The 23,103-nt window shown below is 37.4% G+C and overlaps 2 protein-coding genes across 2 annotated transcripts in view; one reads left to right on the top strand and one right to left on the bottom strand.

Annotated features, from left to right (window-relative positions):
- Positions 1-23,103, bottom strand: part of Bbs2 (Bardet-Biedl syndrome 2) — a 353,246-nt gene that overhangs the window by 252,987 nt on the left and 77,156 nt on the right. The gene's annotated exons all lie outside the window — the stretch shown is intronic.
- Positions 1-23,103, top strand: part of LOC142852271 (ubiquitin carboxyl-terminal hydrolase CYLD-like) — a 77,318-nt gene that overhangs the window by 6,825 nt on the left and 47,390 nt on the right. Inside the window, 10 exon segments of the mRNA XM_075976890.1 lie at positions 4,272-4,370; positions 6,952-7,068; positions 8,051-8,149; positions 10,726-10,842; positions 11,825-11,923; positions 14,500-14,616; positions 15,599-15,697; positions 18,274-18,390; positions 19,373-19,471; positions 22,048-22,164. Coding sequence (XP_075833005.1) covers positions 4,272-4,370; positions 6,952-7,068; positions 8,051-8,149; positions 10,726-10,842; positions 11,825-11,923; positions 14,500-14,616; positions 15,599-15,697; positions 18,274-18,390; positions 19,373-19,471; positions 22,048-22,164 — 1,080 coding nt within the window.

Genomic DNA, 23,103 nt, shown 5'->3' with positions numbered 1-23,103 from the left:
TTGCATTGTGAACATCTGCATAAAAACCTGTATTTCTTAGTGTCACATACTAGGGGATATTATTTTCATGGAGATGGAGATGTATTTCATTTCTGGTTCTATAAAAGATGATTTTACTGTAACAAGAATTATAAGTGAGCAACACACTGTACTTTTTCTTCTAGTGTTTTCCCATTATTGGTAATGTTGACAACAAAATGCTTTTGAATTTATTTTTATAGCTTATTTTAGGCCCTGAATTCCTTATTTCATAGAAATGGAAACTGAAGGCTCCTAACCTGCATTCTACCCTTCCTGTCTGCCTGTTGGTGTCAAGTCATAAATTGTTCTACAATTTGAAAATGCTTCCCACGCAGCTTTTAGTTTTGTAGCAGGAGGCATGAGGTTCATATGACAGATCTACTCTGAAAAAGTCTGACATACTTTACTTTTGATTTCTTTTAAGATATATTTGTTATTGAAAATTTTCATACATGCATATAATGTATTTTGATTATAATACCCCCCAACTCCTCCTGGGTCTCCCACTCCTAATTCCCTTTCTTACTTTTTGGAAACAAATGGTTTATATTCAGGGAAAACATATGTGTCCTTATTTTATGTAGTTGTGTTTACTTTTCATCCATGCTTTGTAGACAGCACAGTTTGGGATGTTTGTGAACTAAAATTCTTTTGTTTAATGTTACAACGAGTGCTTATTGTTTAAAATACAGCAGTGTAAAAGCACCATTCATTCAGATAGTAGAAGGCCCTCACGTAGACTTCTTTAGATGTGGATATTTAGGAGGCAAAGCACATAAGCATTCTTGGGGTTGAGACTGTAGCTCCATGGTTAGAGTACTTCAATGAAGCTGTAAGTTCCAGTCTCCGCACTGAACAAAAGTAATGATTAGGGGTAGCAAGATGGCTCAGGGGTAAGGGCACTTGCCCTCAAGACTGATTCCTGGAACTCACGGGGTAGGAGGAGACAATAACTCCTGCAGATTGTCATCTGATATATGCATGCATGCTGTGGCACATGGGTGCATGTGAGGACACACACACAGAGTGATAAATTAACTAAAAATTTTTAAAATAAAGTAATTCCTATGTAGAACGTTCATTTAATAAGTTGAGATAGATAGGAAATGAACAGAATCTGTGGCCAGTAAGATGGTGATGAGGCTGGAGAATGGTCAAACAAGGGGGAAAGAGGATGGGGAGCTGTCCTGTCACATTCGTGTGCTCCCACAGACCTCTGCAGGAGACATTTGAGCAGCACACACAAGAAATTATTTGGGAGCTGAATTAAGAAGGCCTGTTCTAAAAGTTGGAGAGTTATGCTGACTTTATAATGCTAACTTGCTGAATGGCTGGGAAGAAGCCCTTGTAATTCTTTCTTTTATTTATGAGTTTTTTTTTTCCACAGGAGCCAATTCAGAGTAAACTGCTTCTCTATAGTCATGTCTCACTGATTTCACAATATCCCACAAATTCCACTTTAGTTAGCAAACAAGTATATTTGGGCATTTTTTTAAGGATTTTTTTCCAGGGAACTGTCCAATGGTGCTTTTGAAACCTGAAAACCTGCGACAATTTTTTTAAACATTTATTTACTTTATTATGTATACAATATTCTGTCTGTGTGTATTCCTGCAGGCCAGAAGAGGGCACCAGACCTCATTACAGATGGTTGTGAGCCACCATGTGGTTGCTGGGAATTGAACTCAGGACCTTTGGAAGAGCAGTATGTGCTCTTAACTGCTGAGCCATCTCTCCAGCCCAACCTGTGAAATTTTTTGTGTGAATGTAATTGTCAATTTTTAGCTATCTTAATTGCATTGTCTTGGGTTTTACATTTTATAGCTGAATGAAGTATGTTTTGGGATTGGGAATATCATTGTTAGTATAACCATTCAAGAAGGAAGAAGAGGGGCTGGAGAGATGGCTCAGTGATTAAGAGCACTGCCTACTGTTCTAAAGGTCCTGAGTTCAATTCCCAACAAGCACATGGTGGCTCACAACCATCTGAAATGAGATCTGATGCTCTCTTCTGGCCTACAGGCAGACACACAGACAGAATATTTATACATAATAAATAAATAAAATATTAAAAAAAAGAAGGAATAAGATTCCTGAGCTGTGAAGCTCAGGGATGCAGAGTTGATTGTGTGTTTTCAGTCTTCTGTAAATTAAAGATTGATGTGTTCCCAGCTTTCTTTCTTTATATATGTATGTATATGACTAATATATGTTTATATTGCAACTCTAAATTTGTTTGAACTGTAAATTGTCTTAGATTCTTCAGTAGCACATAATAAATAGAAAAAAAGAAAAGTAAAACTGTTTTGGAATTGGACTGTAACCTTACAAGGAAATTTTTTTAGCAGTACCCACCATAAAAACATTTTAATTATCTTCTATTTCAACACTGGTATAGAATTAAAATAACCAAAAACAAAACAAAACATGAGATTCATGACTTGGGAGTCCCTTGTCAAGATCTTCAAGATTCCTGCTTGTCATTGATGTTATTGCTGGTTTAGAGCAGTTGTAAGAAAGGAAGAGAATGCTTTTTCTCTTTCATAGCTATTGATATTCATAAACCTTGAATAGTATATAATTAAGAACGATACTGCTTTTATACACATAAATTACACGTAGTTGCCAACAAAATAAAACTTGCAAATAGACTTTTAAAAAGTAAAATTATTTAAATGAAAATTAATTTGGTATATTTGAATAAGCCTTCATCTATATTATGTATCATTAACATTCTTTTCTTGAGAGGAAAAAGCGTGACAGTGTCTCCTTTAGTTCCTTAGTTTATTTATTTTTTCTTGCCCAATTACATCCATTTGTGGGACAGAATTAAAATTTCTAGCACGTAGGAAAGATTGTTTTTGGAGCAGCTGAACAGTTGGTGAGATTTGGGAAGAATTCTCCCCAGTGAAATATTTCTTCCTGTTGGTATCTGAAAACCTTTGCTTCACCTGCTGTAAAAGTGCCCCTCTTTGCACTGCTGTTTCTGATGGTCCACAGGATCAAAGCTGCTGGGACAGCACATCCAGGTTTGTAAAGTTGTAATGAAGTATGCCAATTTGTGACACTCCCAAAGTATGCATTTCTTTGAGTATCAAAGTAATGCATTGAGCTGTGTCTGTCGTTGTGAAGCTTAAGAGTATAATGCAACTATCAACAACAACTCAGACTACACAGTATGTGCACATCCACAGAAATTTGAAAAGGAAGTCATTTAGTGGGACTCTTTCCTCCTGAGGCTGATCCCAAACTCATAATTTCTTTTTGTATCCTTCCCGATCAGTTTTTTGTTTGTGTTGCATGTCTTCATAGTTTATAACCTTTTAAAAAGGTAAGAGTTTTGTAGCAATATAATTGATATAATTGATAATATAGCCATAGACCAGTACATCTCAACCCTAAGAAAAGCTTCTTCCTGCAGAAGATGTCAACACATAGATCTACAACTGGTTCAGGTGCAAGAATAAGAGACTGTAGAGTCTGCAGCCGTAAGTGGGCACGTACATTTGCACTCCTCCCACCAAGGCTCAGGGACTTTGCAGGAGAGAGGGCAGAAAGTTCTTAAGAGGCAGAGGTAGAGGTCAACTTCAAGAAAACAGAATTTTCTGGATGCAGTAGGGCAGTTGTATATATAATCTTACAGGAATTGTGATGATGTGTTCACGAGCTGTGCAGCTTCAGTCCAGACAGAATCCCAGCCTGTAGGGAGTGGGGAGTAGGTATGAAACACCACCAACAGCTGAGTCTAAAAAAAAAAATAAATCATTTCTTTTGTAATTTTGGGAACAAAGTCAACAGAACCCTATAACCTAGGTAAGTACTTTTTTACTCAGGTATTGTTCCAGACACTGAGATTACTTTTTTATTTTTATTTTTTGGTGCTTGCATCAAATCTGGCATTTTACACAAACTAATATGGGATTCTACTACTGAGCCATATAACAAAAATTATGAATAAGGTTTTCTTTAAAGCTTTTTAAAACTTCAAATAAAATCGACTGCATCTGACTAACTTTTCAAAAATTAAAGCATTTTGATAACTGATAATTATATTTTCTTACAGAAATTATATTTTTAAGTACAGTGTTGATTTTTTCACCTGAGGAATTACCTTTCAGTACTGTGGAGTCTTTAACCTAATCTGTAAGACTATAAAGATTGTGCTTTTTTTGTTGGAAAGGATTTCTTTGTTTTTTATGCTAAACTATGTTTCTTCCATATATAGTTAAAAAGTATGTTTACTATTTCAGAGAGCATGACACCGGAAAGGAGGCCTCCGGAACTTGCCTTTATGTCAAGAGGTGTTGGTGACAACGCTTTATCTAGTCATAATGAACCGAAGGTTACAAGTATGGAGGCCATTCTTGATAGTTTACATGATAATATGATTCTCCAAGATGTTAAATAAGCTATATGTTATTGTATGTGTGTGTGTATATATATATATGTATATATATGTATACATATAATTTGTTCCTACACTTTATGTAAACTAAAATTTTATGTACATGATTTTAAGTGAGGATGTAGTAAAGAAACCACCGAAATGGCCAGCCTATGAGCGGTGGAGGGAGCTTTTTATTTGGATAAGAGAGAGAACAGCTGGCGGTGTTACATGCCTTCAATCCCAGCTCTCAGGAGGCAAAGGCAGGTGGATCTCTGTGTTTGAGGCCAGCCTGGTTGACAGAGCAAGTTCCAGCGAAAAACCCTAGAGGGGGAGAGAGAGAGGGAGGGAGGGAGCTTCTAATACACACCAGAAAGTTTCGACCTGTGTTCTGCTTGTTTTACTGAGCTTTGTCTAAATGAACCTTTAGGAGCTGACTGCCATGCATTCACACGGAGTATCCACAGTTTCACTTGGGAAGAACAAGTCCCCGAGGATGGTGTCATGTACAGCTGCCAGGGTGCAGCTGTTGGGTGCTTTTGCTTATTTTTTTGTACAGCTTTTCTGAGTTGGCTTGGGCAGAATCTTCTTTGAGCATTGAAGACTGCATGGTTGCCACTAAACTTTTTCTCTAATTCATGAACCAGCCAGACTTGGATTTTCTGGAAAGATTTCTGCTGAGAAACTGGTGCTAAAATAAGGATTGCTTTCTGACCATCACCAGCTTCCTTGGCTGTGGTGGGTGATACTAAGTTTTCAAGCTGTGCCTTGAGATCTGAGTTCATCTCCAGCTCAAGCAGTGCATGAAGATGCTAGACTCGAAGTCATGTCTTCTTGTCATCAGGCTTCCTAGTCTTGTTGCTTGAGCTGATGCTGGCCTTCTCCTGAAAGGAGGAAAGTACCACTGGTCATATGGGTCGTGGACTACATTGTCCGCCATTGACAGGCACAGGCCGAATATTCCACCACATCCCTAACAAGGGCACAGAGCCTCGGAGGTCCATCCTCCTAAACTACAAAGTGCAAAAAAATGTGTTAATAAAATTCTAAGATGTTTATATTGTAAATGTAAAAAAAATAAATTATTTCTTTTGTAATTTTGGGATCAAAGTCAACAGAACCTTATAAGCTAGGTAAGTACTTTTTTACTCAGGTATTGTTCCAGACACTGAGATTACTTTTTTATTTTTATTTCTTTTTTGGTGCTTGCATCAAGTCTGGCATCTTACACAAACTAATATAAGACTCTACTCCTGAGCCATATATGCACCCAAAACCTGAATGTTTTTTAACTTAAATTGTTCATCAGCTTGTTTGATCACATTTGAAGTTTATGAAGGGAAATTATAATGATGAGCCACTTATTCCTGGGATGAGTTCTGGGAAGTGCATCATTCGGCAGTTTGTTTTTGTGTGTGACTTTTTTTATTAGACCTCATGTTTGTTCCCAGCTGCTCAGCCCCAAAATAATCACACAGAAACCATATTATTTGCAATACTGTTTGGCCAATAGCTTAAGCATATTTCTGGCTAACTCATCTTAAATTAACCCATCTCCATTAATCTGTGTATTGCCACGAGGCTGTGGCTTACCAGGTAAAGTCTGGCATCTCCTGTGGGGCTATATTGCTTCTCACTGACTCTGCCCTTCTTCCTCCCAGCATTCAGTTTTCCCCACCTAGCTCTGTTCAACTCTATCAGGCCAAACCAATTTCTTTATTAACCAATGGTATTCACAGCATGCGGAGGGGAATCCCACATCATGTGACCATCATAGAATGCACTTCACAGCCCTTGGTGAAAGAACTTTGTGTATGTCTAGGCTCTATAACACTGCTGGATGTTCTTTTGTTGACTGCAACGGGGTTTCATCCTGTGGATCGTGACCCCTTTGGGGTTTGAATGACCCTTTTATTGGGGTCGTTTAAGACCATTGGAAAAGAAAGATATTTATATTACAATTCATAAAGTTGGTAAAATTGCAGTTATAAAGTAACAATGAAAATAATTTTCTGGTTGGGGTTTGCCACAGTTTGAGGTATTGTATTAAAGGGTGGCAGAATTAGGAAGGTGGAAAACCACTGTTATATGGTATGAATGATAGAGGTGAAATTCATGAGCCAGTAATTTCATCAAAGTAGAGGTGACATTGAAAAATAGACTACATGGAATGATTTTTTTTTGTCCAGATTTCTTTAGATAGTCTGTAGTGTCCTGGAACTTGCTCAATAGACCAGGATGGCCTCAAACTCAGATGTGCCTGCCTCTACTAAGTGCTGGGATTAAAGGCTCGTGTCACCACTGACCACCAGAATGGTTTCTTAGAGCTTTAATATAAACGGCTAACTTTTATATTAATTTTATAACTCCTACTCTCTTCTGTGTTGACTAATTACCAAACTTTTAAAGCCAAAGCCAATACAATATTATGTATATGTATATTAGTTGTGTGAGCAGTTGTTATACCATACGCATGTTAATTTATTTATAAAAGTTCTTTTTATAACATATTGGCTTTTTAAAAAGGAACTTTTCTTGTTCCATAGGATCTACCTCAGACCCGGGATGTATAAGCAGTTCTGGATTATTTCATACCTTACGTGCATCATCTGTTGATTCAAAACAACAATCCAAATCCAAAAATTCATGGTATATTGATGAAGGTAATCTATAATTTTAGTCCTCTTTATAATGGTACCCTCTGTTTAATGTGTACGGGGAAGTGACTTTTTCATCAATATTTGTTGTTTGGAAACAGTGAATAGATCATAGCTCATATGACAATATTGCTGAACTAAAATATTAAACATAGTTTGATCTACACTGTTATTAGGGTTGAGGATACATTTGAAATATGTTAGTAGTCTGGGTTTTGTTTTGCTTTGTTTTTTTTTCCCGAGACAGAGTTTCTCTGTATAAAAAGTCCTTGCTGTCATAGAACTTGGATTATTGATTTGTGTGTAATTCTCTGCTTTTCCTGTTTGCATTTGTTTGTATACATATTTGTTATTCTTAATGCATGTTATGTTTAAAGGTGGAAACATACTTAGTAGTGAGTGCATTCCTAACTGATTTGTCTCCTACCCAGGTTTTTATCAAGCTGTGTTCTGTGAAATACACTGATCCAGCATACTTGGGTGGCTGAGAAAGTTTTATCAAGTCAGTTTAGTGCAGCACATTGGTTAGAGGTTGTCCAGGCACATGGGCATGTAAAGGCTCCGGTTTTTACAGTAAACAGATTGTCCATGTTTATCTTGGCGCACTCCATAAACGTTTGAGTGTAAAACGCTGTAATGTGTAGGGTTGTGCTGGGCATGCTGATCTGGAAAATGGAACAAAAATTATGAATAAGGTTTTCTTTAAAGCTTTTTAAAACTTCAAATAAAATCGACTGCATCTGACTAACTTTTCAAAAATTAAAGCATTTTGATAACTGATGATTATATTTTCTTACAGAAATTATATTTTTAAGTACAGTGTTGATTTTTTTCATCTGAGGAATTACCTTTCAGTACTGTGGAGTCTTTAAAGAGAATCTGTAAGAATATAAAGATTGTGCTTTTTTTGTTGGAAAGGATCTCTTTGTTTTTTATGCTAAACTATGTTTCTTCCATATATAGTTAAAAAGTATGTTTACTATTTCAGAGAGCATGACACCGGAAAGGAGGCCTCCGGAACTTGCCTTTATGTCAAGAGGTGTTGGTGACAACGCTTTATCTAGTCATAATGAACCGAAGGTTACAAGTATGGAGGCCATTCTTGATAGTTTACATGATAATATGATTCTCCAAGATGTTAAATAAGCTATATGTTATTGTGTGTGTGTATATATATATGTATATATATGTATACATATAATTTGTTCCTACACTTTATGTAAACTAAAATTTTATGTACATGATTTTAAGTGAGGATGTAGTAAAGAAACCACCGAAATGGCCAGCCTATGCGCGGTGGAGGGAGCTTTTTATTTGGATAAGAGAGAGAACAGCTGGCGGTGTTACATGCCTTCAATCCCAGCTCTCAGGAGGCAAAGGCAGGTGGATCTCTGTGTTTGAGGCCAGCCTGGTTGACAGAGCAAGTTCCAGCAAAAAACCCTAGAGGGGGAGAGAGAGAGGGAGGGAAGGAGCATCTAATACACACCAGAAAGTTTCGACCTGTGTTCTGCTTGTTTTACTGAGCTTTGTCTAAATGAACCTTTAGGAGCTGACTGCCATGCATTCACACGGAGTATCCACAGTTTCACTTGGGAAGAACAAGTCCCCGAGGATGGTGTCATGTACAGCTGCCAGGGTGCAGCTGTTGGGTGCTTTTGCTTATTTTTTTGTACAGCTTTTCTGAGTTGGCTTGGGCAGAATCTTCTTTGAGCATTGAAGACTGCATGGTTGCCACTAAACTTTTTCTCTAATTCATGAACCAGCCAGACTTGGATTTTCTGGAAAGATTTCTGCTGAGAAACTGGTGCTAAAATAAGGATTGCTTTCTGACCATCACCAGCTTCCTTGGCTGTGGTGGGTGATACTAAGTTTTCAAGCTGTGCCTTGAGATCTGAGTTCATCTCCAGCTCAAGCAGTGCATGAAGATGCTAGACTCGAAGTCATGTCTTCTTGTCATCAGGCTTCCTAGTCTTGTTGCTTGAGCTGATGCTGGCCTTCTCCTGAAAGGAGGAAAGTACCACTGGTCATATGGGTCGTGGACTACATTGTCCGCCATTGACAGGCACAGGCCGAATATTCCACCACATCCCTAACAAGGGCACAGAGCCTCGGAGGTCCATCCTCCTAAACTACAAAGTGCAAAAAAATGTGTTAATAAAATTCTAAGATGTTTATATTGTAAATGTAAAAAAAATAAATTATTTCTTTTGTAATTTTGGGATCAAAGTCAACAGAACCTTATAAGCTAGGTAAGTACTTTTTTACTCAGGTATTGTTCCAGACACTGAGATTACTTTTTTATTTTTATTTCTTTTTTGGTGCTTGCATCAAGTCTGACATCTTACACAAACTAATATAAGACTCTACTCCTGAGCCATATATGCACCCAAAACCTGAATGTTTTTTAACTTAAATTGTTCATCAGCTTGTATGATCACATTTGAAGTTTATGAAGGGAAATTATAATGATGAGCCACTTATTACTGGGATGAGTTCTGAGAAGTGCATCATTCGGCAGTTTGTTTTTGTGTGTGACTTTTTTTATGAGACCTCTTGCTTGTTCCCAGCTGCTCAGCCCCAAAATAATCACACAGAAACCCTATTATTTGCAATACTGTTTGGCCAATAGCTTAAGCATATTTCTGGCTAACTCATCTTAAATTAACCCATCTCCATTAATCTGTGTATTGCCACGAGGCTGTGGCTTACCAGGTAAAGTCTGGCATCTCCTGTGGGGCTATATGGCTTCTCACTGACTCTGCCCTTCTTCCTCCCAGCATTCAGTTTTCCCCACCTAGCTCTGTTCAACTCTATCAGGCCAAACCAATTTCTTTATTAACCAATGGTATTCACAGCATGCGGAGGGGAATCCCACATCATGTGACCATCATAGAATGCACTTCACAGCCCTTGGTGAAAGAACTTTGTGTATGTCTAGGCTCTATAACACTGCTGGATGTTCTTTTGTTGACTGCAACGGGGTTTCATCCTGTGGATCGTGACCCCTTTGGGGTTTGAATGACCCTTTTATTGGGGTCGTTTAAGACCATTGGAAAAGAAAGATATTTATATTACAATTCATAAAGTTGGTAAAATTGCAGTTATAAAGTAACAATGAAAATAATTTTCTGGTTGGGGTTTGCCACAGTTTGAGGTATTGTATTAAAGGGTGGCAGAATTAGGAAGGTGGAAAACCACTGTTATATGGTATGAATGATAGAGGTGAAATTCATGAGCCAGTAATTTCATCAAAGTAGAGGTGACATTGAAAAATAGACTACATGGAATGATTTTTTTTTTGTCCAGATTTCTTTAGATAGTCTGTAGTGTCCTGGAACTTGCTCAATAGACCAGGATGGCCTCAAACTCAGATGTGCCTGCCTCTACTAAGTGCTGGGATTAAAGGCTCGTGTCACCACTGACCACCAGAATGGTTTCTTAGAGCTTTAATATAAACGGCTAACTTTTATATTAATTTTATAACTCCTACTCTCTTCTGTGTTGACTAATTACCAAACTTTTAAAGCCAAAGCCAATACAATATTATGTATATGTATATTAGTTGTGTGAGCAGTTGTTATACCATACGCATGTTAATTTATTTATAAAAGTTCTTTTTATAACATATTGGCTTTTTAAAAAGGAACTTTTCTTGTTCCATAGGATCTACCTCAGACCCGGGATGTATAAGCAGTTCTGGATTATTTCATACCTTACGTGCATCATCTGTTGATTCAAAACAACAATCCAAATCCAAAAATTCATGGTATATTGATGAAGGTAATCTATAATTTTAGTCCTCTTTATAATGGTACCCTCTGTTTAATGTGTACGGGGAAGTGACTTTTTCATCAATATTTGTTGTTTGGAAACAGTGAATAGATCATAGCTCATATGACAATATTGCTGAACTAAAATATTAAACATAGTTTGATCTACACTGTTATTAGGGTTGAGGATACATTTGAAATATGTTAGTAGTCTGGGTTTTGTTTTGCTTTGTTTTTTTTTCCCGAGACAGAGTTTCTCTGTATAAAAAGTCCTTGCTGTCATAGAACTTGCATTATTGATTTGTGTGTAATTCTCTGCTTTTCCTGTTTGCATTTGTTTGTATACATATTTGTTATTCTTAATGCATGTTATGTTTAAAGGTGGAAACATACTTAGTAGTGAGTGCATTCCTAACTGATTTGTCTCCTACCCAGGTTTTTATCAAGCTGTGTTCTGTGAAATACACTGATCCAGCATACTTGGGTGGCTGAGAAAGTTTTATCAAGTCAGTTTAGTGCAGCACATTGGTTAGAGGTTGTCCAGGCACATGGGCATGTAAAGGCTCCGGTTTTTACAGTAAACAGATTGTCCATGTTTATCTTGGCGCACTCCATAAACGTTTGAGTGTAAAACGCTGTAATGTGTAGGGTTGTGCTGGGCATGCTGATCTGGAAAATGGAACAAAAATTATGAATAAGGTTTTCTTTAAAGCTTTTTAAAACTTCAAATAAAATCGACTGCATCTGACTAACTTTTCAAAAATTAAAGCATTTTGATAACTGATGATTATATTTTCTTACAGAAATTATATTTTTAAGTACAGTGTTGATTTTTTTCATCTGAGGAATTACCTTTCAGTACTGTGGAGTCTTTAAAGAGAATCTGTAAGAATATAAAGATTGTGCTTTTTTTGTTGGAAAGGATCTCTTTGTTTTTTATGCTAAACTATGTTTCTTCCATATATAGTTAAAAAGTATGTTTACTATTTCAGAGAGCATGACACCGGAAAGGAGGCCTCCGGAACTTGCCTTTATGTCAAGAGGTGTTGGTGACAACGCTTTATCTAGTCATAATGAACCGAAGGTTACAAGTATGGAGGCCATTCTTGATAGTTTACATGATAATATGATTCTCCAAGATGTTAAATAAGCTATATGTTATTGTGTGTGTGTATATATATATGTATATATATGTATACATATAATTTGTTCCTACACTTTATGTAAACTAAAATTTTATGTACATGATTTTAAGTGAGGATGTAGTAAAGAAACCACCGAAATGGCCAGCCTATGCGCGGTGGAGGGAGCTTTTTATTTGGATAAGAGAGAGAACAGCTGGCGGTGTTACATGCCTTCAATCCCAGCTCTCAGGAGGCAAAGGCAGGTGGATCTCTGTGTTTGAGGCCAGCCTGGTTGACAGAGCAAGTTCCAGCAAAAAACCCTAGAGGGGGAGAGAGAGAGGGAGGGAAGGAGCATCTAATACACACCAGAAAGTTTCGACCTGTGTTCTGCTTGTTTTACTGAGCTTTGTCTAAATGAACCTTTAGGAGCTGACTGCCATGCATTCACACGGAGTATCCACAGTTTCACTTGGGAAGAACAAGTCCCCGAGGATGGTGTCATGTACAGCTGCCAGGGTGCAGCTGTTGGGTGCTTTTGCTTATTTTTTTGTACAGCTTTTCTGAGTTGGCTTGGGCAGAATCTTCTTTGAGCATTGAAGACTGCATGGTTGCCACTAAACTTTTTCTCTAATTCATGAACCAGCCAGACTTGGATTTTCTGGAAAGATTTCTGCTGAGAAACTGGTGCTAAAATAAGGATTGCTTTCTGACCATCACCAGCTTCCTTGGCTGTGGTGGGTGATACTAAGTTTTCAAGCTGTGCCTTGAGATCTGAGTTCATCTCCAGCTCAAGCAGTGCATGAAGATGCTAGACTCGAAGTCATGTCTTCTTGTCATCAGGCTTCCTAGTCTTGTTGCTTGAGCTGATGCTGGCCTTCTCCTGAAAGGAGGAAAGTACCACTGGTCATATGGGTCGTGGACTACATTGTCCGCCATTGACAGGCACAGGCCGAATATTCCACCACATCCCTAACAAGGGCACAGAGCCTCGGAGGTCCATCCTCCTAAACTACAAAGTGCAAAAAAATGTGTTAATAAAATTCTAAGATGTTTATATTGTAAATGTAAAAAAAATAAATTATTTCTTTTGTAATTTTGGGATCAAAGTCAACAGAACCTTATAAGCTAGGTAAGTACTTTTTTACTCAGGTATTGTTCCAGACACTGAGATTACTTTTTTATTTTTATTTCTTTTTTGGTGCTTGCATCAAGTCTGACATCTTACACAAACTAATATAAGACTCTACTCCTGAGCCATATATGCACCCAAAACCTGAATGTTTTTTAACTTAAATTGTTCATCAGCTTGTTTGATCACATTTGAAGTTTATGAAGGGAAATTATAATGATGAGCCACTTATTACTGGGATGAGTTCTGAGAAGTGCATCATTCGGCAGTTTGTTTTTGTGTGTGACTTTTTTTATGAGACCTCTTGCTTGTTCCCAGCTGCTCAGCCCCAAAATAATCACACAGAAACCCTATTATTTGCAATACTGTTTGGCCAATAGCTTAAGCATATTTCTGGCTAACTCATCTTAAATTAACCCATCTCCATTAATCTGTGTATTGCCACGAGGCTGTGGCTTACCAGGTAAAGTCTGGCATCTCCTGTGGGGCTATATGGCTTCTCACTGACTCTGCCCTTCTTCCTCCCAGCATTCAGTTTTCCCCACCTAGCTCTGTTCAACTCTATCAGGCCAAACCAATTTCTTTATTAACCAATGGTATTCACAGCATGCGGAGGGGAATCCCACATCATGTGACCATCATAGAATGCACTTCACAGCCCTTGGTGAAAGAACTTTGTGTATGTCTAGGCTCTATAACACTGCTGGATGTTCTTTTGTTGACTGCAACGGGGTTTCATCCTGTGGATCGTGACCCCTTTGGGGTTTGAATGACCCTTTTATTGGGGTCGTTTAAGACCATTGGAAAAGAAAGATATTTATATTACAATTCATAAAGTTGGTAAAATTGCAGTTATAAAGTAACAATGAAAATAATTTTCTGGTTGGGGTTTGCCACAGTTTGAGGTATTGTATTAAAGGGTGGCAGAATTAGGAAGGTGGAAAACCACTGTTATATGGTATGAATGATAGAGGTGAAATTCATGAGCCAGTAATTTCATCAAAGTAGAGGTGACATTGAAAAATAGACTACATGGAATGATTTTTTTTTTGTCCAGATTTCTTTAGATAGTCTGTAGTGTCCTGGAACTTGCTCAATAGACCAGGATGGCCTCAAACTCAGATGTGCCTGCCTCTACTAAGTGCTGGGATTAAAGGCTCGTGTCACCACTGACCACCAGAATGGTTTCTTAGAGCTTTAATATAAACGGCTAACTTTTATATTAATTTTATAACTCCTACTCTCTTCTGTGTTGACTAATTACCAAACTTTTAAAGCCAAAGCCAATACAATATTATGTATATGTATATTAGTTGTGTGAGCAGTTGTTATACCATACGCATGTTAATTTATTTATAAAAGTTCTTTTTATAACATATTGGCTTTTTAAAAAGGAACTTTTCTTGTTCCATAGGATCTACCTCAGACCCGGGATGTATAAGCAGTTCTGGATTATTTCATACCTTACGTGCATCATCTGTTGATTCAAAACAACAATCCAAATCCAAAAATTCATGGTATATTGATGAAGGTAATCTATAATTTTAGTCCTCTTTATAATGGTACCCTCTGTTTAATGTGTACGGGGAAGTGACTTTTTCATCAATATTTGTTGTTTGGAAACAGTGAATAGATCATAGCTCATATGACAATATTGCTGAACTAAAATATTAAACATAGTTTGATCTACACTGTTATTAGGGTTGAGGATACATTTGAAATATGTTAGTAGTCTGGGTTTTGTTTTGCTTTGTTTTTTTTTCCCGAGACAGAGTTTCTCTGTATAAAAAGTCCTTGCTGTCATAGAACTTGCATTATTGATTTGTGTGTAATTCTCTGCTTTTCCTGTTTGCATTTGTTTGTATACATATTTGTTATTCTTAATGCATGTTATGTTTAAAGGTGGAAACATACTTAGTAGTGAGTGCATTCCTAACTGATTTGTCTCCTACCCAGGTTTTTATCAAGCTGTGTTCTGTGAAATACACTGATCCAGCATACTTGGGTGGCTGAGAAAGTTTTATCAAGTCAGTTTAGTGCAGCACATTGGTTAGAGGTTGTCCAGGCACATGGGCATGTAAAGGCTCCGGTTTTTACAGTAAACAGATTGTCCATGTTTATCTTGGCGCACTCCATAAACGTTTGAGTGTAAAACGCTGTAATGTGTAGGGTTGTGCTGGGCATGCTGATCTGGAAAATGGAACAAAAATTATGAATAAGGTTTTCTTTAAAGCTTTTTAAAACTTCAAATAAAATCGACTGCATCTGATTAACTTTTCAAAAATTAAAGCATTTTGATAACTGATGATTATATTTTCTTACAGAAATTATATTTTTAAGTACAGTGTTGATTTTTTTCACCTGAGGAATTACCTTTCAGTACTGTGGAGTCTTTAAAGAGAATCTGTAAGAATATAAAGATTGTGCTTTTTTTGTTGGAAAGGATCTCTTTGTTTTTTATGCTAAACTATGTTTCTTCCATATATAGTTAAAAAGTATGTTTACTATTTCAGAGAGCATGACACCGGAAAGGAGGCCTCCGGAACTTGCCTTTATGTCAAGAGGTGTTGGTGACAACGCTTTATCTAGTCATAATGAACCGAAGGTTACAAGTATGGAGGCCATTCTTGATAGTTTACATGATAATATGATTCTCCAAGATGTTAAATAAGCTATATGTTATTGTGTGTGTGTATATATATATGTATATATATGTATACATATAATTTGTTCCTACACTTTATGTAAACTAAAATTTTATGTACATGATTTTAAGTGAGGATGTAGTAAAGAAACCACCGAAATGGCCAGCCTATGCGCGGTGGAGGGAGCTTTTTATTTGGATAAGAGAGAGAACAGCTGGCGGTGTTACATGCCTTCAATCCCAGCTCTCAGGAGGCAAAGGCAGGTGGATCTCTGTGTTTGAGGCCAGCCTGGTTGACAGAGCAAGTTCCAGCAAAAAACCCTAGAGGGGGAGAGAGAGAGGGAGGGAAGGAGCATCTAATACACACCAGAAAGTTTCGACCTGTGTTCTGCTTGTTTTACTGAGCTTTGTCTAAATGAACCTTTAGGAGCTGACTGCCATGCATTCACACGGAGTATCCACAGTTTCACTTGGGAAGAACAAGTCCCCGAGGATGGTGTCATGTACAGCTGCCAGGGTGCAGCTGTTGGGTGCTTTTGCTTATTTTTTTGTACAGCTTTTCTGAGTTGGCTTGGGCAGAATCTTCTTTGAGCATTGAAGACTGCATGGTTGCCACTAAACTTTTTCTCTAATTCATGAACCAGCCAGACTTGGATTTTCTGGAAAGATTTCTGCTGAGAAACTGGTGCTAAAATAAGGATTGCTTTCTGACCATCACCAGCTTCCTTGGCTGTGGTGGGTGATACTAAGTTTTCAAGCTGTGCCTTGAGATCTGAGTTCATCTCCAGCTCAAGCAGTGCATGAAGATGCTAGACTCGAAGTCATGTCTTCTTGTCATCAGGCTTCCTAGTCTTGTTGCTTGAGCTGATGCTGGCCTTCTCCTGAAAGGAGGAAAGTACCACTGGTCATATGGGTCGTGGACTACATTGTCCGCCATTGACAGGCACAGGCCGAATATTCCACCACATCCCTAACAAGGGCACAGAGCCTCGGAGGTCCATCCTCCTAAACTACAAAGTGCAAAAAAATGTGTTAATAAAATTCTAAGATGTTTATATTGTAAATGTAAAAAAAATAAATTATTTCTTTTGTAATTTTGGGATCAAAGTCAACAGAACCTTATAAGCTAGGTAAGTACTTTTTTACTCAGGTATTGTTCCAGACACTGAGATTACTTTTTTATTTTTATTTCTTTTTTGGTGCTTGCATCAAGTCTGACATCTTACACAAACTAATATAAGACTCTACTCCTGAGCCATATATGCACCCAAAACCTGAATGTTTTTTAACTTAAATTGTTCATCAGCTTGTATGATCACATTTGAAGTTTATGAAGGGAAATTATAATGATGAGCCACTTATTCCTGGGATGAGTTCTGAGAAGTGCATCATTCGGCAGTTTGTTTTTGTGTGTGACTTTTTTTATGAGACCTCTTGCTTGTTCCCAGCTGCTCAGCCCCAAAATAATCACACAGAAACCCTATTATTTGCAATACTGTTTGGCCAATAGCTTAAGCATATTTCTGGCTAACTCATCTTAAATTAACCCATCTCCATTAATCTGTGTATTGCCACGAGGCTGTGGCTTACCAGGTAAAGTCTGGCATCTCCTGTGGGGCTATATGGCTTCTCACTGACTCTGCCCTTCTTCCTCCCAGCATTCAGTTTTCCCCACCTAGCTCTGTTCAACTCTATCAGGCCAAACCAATTTCTTTATTAACCAATGGTATTCACAGCATGCGGAGGGGAATCCCACATCATGTGACCATCATAGAATGCACTTCACAGCCCTTGGTGAAAGAACTTTGTGTATGTCTAGGCTCTATAACACTGCTGGATGTTCTTTTGTTGACTGCAACGGGGTTTCATCCTGTGGATCGTGACCCCTTTGGGGTTTGAATGACCCTTTTATTGGGGTCGTTTAAGACCATTGGAAAAGAAAGATATTTATATTACAATTCATAAAGTTGGTAAAATTGCAGTTATAAAGTAACAATGAAAATAATTTTCTGGTTGGGGTTTGCCACAGTTTGAGGTATTGTATTAAAGGGTGGCAGAATTAGGAAGGTGGAAAACCACTGTTATATGGTATGAATGATAGAGGTGAAATTCATGAGCCAGTAATTTCATCAAAGTAGAGGTGACATTGAAAAATAGACTACATGGAATGATTTTTTTTTTGTCCAGATTTCTTTAGATAGTCTGTAGTGTCCTGGAACTTGCTCAATAGACCAGGATGGCCTCAAACTCAGATGTGCCTGCCTCTACTAAGTGCTGGGATTAAAGGCTCGTGTCACCACTGACCACCAGAATGGTTTCTTAGAGCTTTAATATAAACGGCTAACTTTTATATTAATTTTATAACTCCTACTCTCTTCTGTGTTGACTAATTACCAAACTTTTAAAGCCAAAGCCAATACAATATTATGTATATGTATATTAGTTGTGTGAGCAGTTGTTATACCATACGCATGTTAATTTATTTATAAAAGTTCTTTTTATAACATATTGGCTTTTTAAAAAGGAACTTTTCTTGTTCCATAGGATCTACCTCAGACCCGGGATGTATAAGCAGTTCTGGATTATTTCATACCTTACGTGCATCATCTGTTGATTCAAAACAACAATCCAAATCCAAAAATTCATGGTATATTGATGAAGGTAATCTATAATTTTAGTCCTCTTTATAATGGTACCCTCTGTTTAATGTGTACGGGGAAATGACTTTTTCATCAATATTTGTTGTTTGGAAACAGTGAATAGATCATAGCTCATATGACAATATTGCTGAACTAAAATATTAAACATAGTTTGATCTACACTGTTATTAGGGTTGAGGATACATTTGAAATATGTTAGTAGTCTGGGTTTTGTTTTGCTTTGTTTTTTTTTCCCGAGACAGAGTTTCTCTGTATAAAAAGTCCTTGCTGTCATAGAACTTGGATTATTGATTTGTGTGGAATTCTCTGCTTTTCCTGTTTGCATTTGTTTGTATACATATTTGTTATTCTTAATGCATGTTATGTTTAAAGGTGGAAACATACTTAGTAGTGAGTGCATTCCTAACTGATTTGTCTCCTACCCAGGTTTTTATCAAGCTGTGTTCTGTGAAATACACTGATCCAGCATACTTGGGTGGCTGAGAAAGTTTTATCAAGTCAGTTTAGTGCAGCACATTGGTTAGAGGTTGTCCAGGCACATGGGCATGTAAAGGCTCCGGTTTTTACAGTAAACAGATTGTCCATGTTTATCTTGGCGCACTCCATAAATGTTTGAGTGTAAAACGCTGTAATGTGTAGGGTTGTGCTGGGCATGCTGATCTGGAAAATGGAACAAAAATTATGAATAAGGTTTTCTTTAAAGCTTTTTAAAACTTCAAATAAAATCGACTGCATCTGATTAACTTTTCAAATATTAAAGCATTTTGATAACTGATGATTATATTTTCTTACAGAAATTATATTTTTAAGTACAGTGTTGATTTTTTTCACCTGAGGAATTACCTTTCAGTACTGTGGAGTCTTTAAAGAGAATCTGTAAGAATATAAAGATTGTGCTTTTTTTGTTGGAAAGGATCTCTTTGTTTTTTATGCTAAACTATGTTTCTTCCATATATAGTTAAAAAGTATGTTTACTATTTCAGAGAGCATGACACCGGAAAGGAGGCCTCCGGAACTTGCCTTTATGTCAAGAGGTGTTGGTGACAACGCTTTATCTAGTCATAATGAACCGAAGGTTACAAGTATGGAGGCCATTCTTGATAGTTTACATGATAATATGATTCTCCAAGATGTTAAATAAGCTATATGTTATTGTGTGTGTGTATATATATATGTATATATATGTATACATATAATTTGTTCCTACACTTTATGTAAACTAAAATTTTATGTACATGATTTTAAGTGAGGATGTAGTAAAGAAACCACCGTAATGGCCAGCCTATGCGCGGTGGAGGGAGCTTTTTATTTGGATAAGAGAGAGAACAGCTGGCGGTGTTACATGCCTTCAATCCCAGCTCTCAGGAGGCAAAGGCAGGTGGATCTCTGTGTTTGAGGCCAGCCTGGTTGACAGAGCAAGTCCCAGCAAAAAACCCTAGAGGGGGAGAGAGAGAGGGAGGGAAGGAGCATCTAATACACACCAGAAAGTTTCGACCTGTGTTCTGCTTGTTTTACTGAGCTTTGTCTAAATGAACCTTTAGGAGCTGACTGCCATGCATTCACACGGAGTATCCACAGTTTCACTTGGGAAGAACAAGTCCCCGAGGATGGTGTCATGTACAGCTGCCAGGGTGCAGCTGTTGGGTGCTTTTGCTTATTTTTTTGTACAGCTTTTCTGAGTTGGCTTGGGCAGAATCTTCTTTGAGCATTGAAGACTGCATGGTTGCCACTAAACTTTTTCTCTAATTCATGAACCAGCCAGACTTGGATTTTCTGGAAAGATTTCTGCTGAGAAACTGGTGCTAAAATAAGGATTGCTTTCTGACCATCACCAGCTTCCTTGGCTGTGGTGGGTGATACTAAGTTTTCAAGCTGTGCCTTGAGATCTGAGTTCATCTCCAGCTCAAGCAGTGCATGAAGATGCTAGACTCGAAGTCATGTCTTCTTGTCATCAGGCTTCCTAGTCTTGTTGCTTGAGCTGATCCTGACCATCTCCTGAAAGGAGGAAAGTACCACTGGTCATATGGGTCGTGGACTACATTGTCCGCCATTGACAGGCACAGGCCGAATATTCCACCACATCCCTAACGAGGGCACAGAGCCTCGGAGGTCCATCCTCCTAAACTACAAAGTGCAAAAAATTGTGTTAATAAAATTCTAAGATGTTTATATTGTAAATGTAAAAAAAATAAATTATTTCTTTTGTAATTTTGGGATCAAAGTCAACAGAACCTTATAAGCTAGGTAAGTACTTTTTTACTCAGGTATTGTTCCAGACACTGAGATTACTTTTTTATTTTTATTTCTTTTTTGGTGCTTGCATCAAGTCTGACATCTTACACAAACTAATATAAGACTCTACTCCTGAGCCATATATGCACCCAAAACCTGAATGTTTTTTAACTTAAATTGTTCATCAGCTTGTATGATCACATTTGAAGTTTATGAAGGGAAATTATAATGATGAGCCACTTATTCCTGGGATGAGTTCTGAGAAGTGCATCATTCGGCAGTTTGTTTTTGTGTGTGACTTTTTTTATGAGACCTCTTGCTTGTTCCCAGCTGCTCAGCCCCAAAATAATCACACAGAAACCCTATTATTTGCAATACTGTTTGGCCAATAGCTTAAGCATATTTCTGGCTAACTCATCTTAAATTAACCCATCTCCATTAATCTGTGTATTGCCACGAGGCTGTGGCTTACCAGGTAAAGTCTGGCATCTCCTGTGGGGCTATATGGCTTCTCACTGACTCTGCCCTTCTTCCTCCCAGCATTCAGTTTTCCCCACCTAGCTCTGTTCAACTCTATCAGGCCAAACCAATTTCTTTATTAACCAATGGTATTCACAGCATGCGGAGGGGAATCCCACATCATGTGACCATCATAGAATGCACTTCACAGCCCTTGGTGAAAGAACTTTGTGTATGTCTAGGCTCTATAACACTGCTGGATGTTCTTTTGTTGACTGCAACGGGGTTTCATCCTGTGGATCGTGACCCCTTTGGGGTTTGAATGACCCTTTTATTGGGGTCGTTTAAGACCATTGGAAAAGAAAGATATTTATATTACAATTCATAAAGTTGGTAAAATTGCAGTTATAAAGTAACAATGAAAATAATTTTCTGGTTGGGGTTTGCCACAGTTTGAGGTATTGTATTAAAGGGTGGCAGAATTAGGAAGGTGGAAAACCACTGTTATATGGTATGAATGATAGAGGTGAAATTCATGAGCCAGTAATTTCATCAAAGTAGAGGTGACATTGAAAAATAGACTACATGGAATGATTTTTTTTTTGTCCAGATTTCTTTAGATAGTCTGTAGTGTCCTGGAACTTGCTCAATAGACCAGGATGGCCTCAAACTCAGATGTGCCTGCCTCTACTAAGTGCTGGGATTAAAGGCTCGTGTCACCACTGACCACCAGAATGGTTTCTTAGAGCTTTAATATAAACGGCTAACTTTTATATTAATTTTATAACTCCTACTCTCTTCTGTGTTGACTAATTACCAAACTTTTAAAGCCAAAGCCAATACAATATTATGTATATGTATATTAGTTGTGTGAGCAGTTGTTATACCATACGCATGTTAATTTATTTATAAAAGTTCTTTTTATAACATATTGGCTTTTTAAAAAGGAACTTTTCTTGTTCCATAGGATCTACCTCAGACCCGGGATGTATAAGCAGTTCTGGATTATTTCATACCTTACGTGCATCATCTGTTGATTCAAAACAACAATCCAAATCCAAAAATTCATGGTATATTGATGAAGGTAATCTATAATTTTAGTCCTCTTTATAATGGTACCCTCTGTTTAATGTGTACGGGGAAGTGACTTTTTCATCAATATTTGTTGTTTGGAAACAGTGAATAGATCATAGCTCATATGACAATATTGCTGAACTAAAATATTAAACATAGTTTGATCTACACTGTTATTAGGGTTGAGGATACATTTGAAATATGTTAGTAGTCTGGGTTTTGTTTTGCTTTGTTTTTTTTTCCCGAGACAGAGTTTCTCTGTATAAAAAGTCCTTGCTGTCATAGAACTTGCATTATTGATTTGTGTGTAATTCTCTGCTTTTCCTGTTTGCATTTGTTTGTATACATATTTGTTATTCTTAATGCATGTTATGTTTAAAGGTGGAAACATACTTAGTAGTGAGTGCATTCCTAACTGATTTGTCTCCTACCCAGGTTTTTATCAAGCTGTGTTCTGTGAAATACACTGATCCAGCATACTTGGGTGGCTGAGAAAGTTTTATCAAGTCAGTTTAGTGCAGCACATTGGTTAGAGGTTGTCCAGGCACATGGGCATGTAAAGGCTCCGGTTTTTACAGTAAACAGATTGTCCATGTTTATCTTGGCGCACTCCATAAACGTTTGAGTGTAAAACGCTGTAATGTGTAGGGTTGTGCTGGGCATGCTGATCTGGAAAATGGAACAAAAATTATGAATAAGGTTTTCTTTAAAGCTTTTTAAAACTTCAAATAAAATCGACTGCATCTGATTAACTTTTCAAAAATTAAAGCATTTTGATAACTGATGATTATATTTTCTTACAGAAATTATATTTTTAAGTACAGTGTTGATTTTTTTCACCTGAGGAATTACCTTTCAGTACTGTGGAGTCTTTAAAGAGAATCTGTAAGAATATAAAGATTGTGCTTTTTTTGTTGGAAAGGATCTCTTTGTTTTTTATGCTAAACTA

The sequence above is a fragment of the Microtus pennsylvanicus genome, chromosome 6 (assembly GCF_037038515.1).
Source record: "Microtus pennsylvanicus isolate mMicPen1 chromosome 6, mMicPen1.hap1, whole genome shotgun sequence".
NCBI lineage: Eukaryota > Metazoa > Chordata > Mammalia > Rodentia > Cricetidae > Microtus > Microtus pennsylvanicus.
The sequence above is the reverse complement of the archived record's forward strand: the minus strand, read 5'-3'. Positions and strand labels throughout refer to the sequence as shown.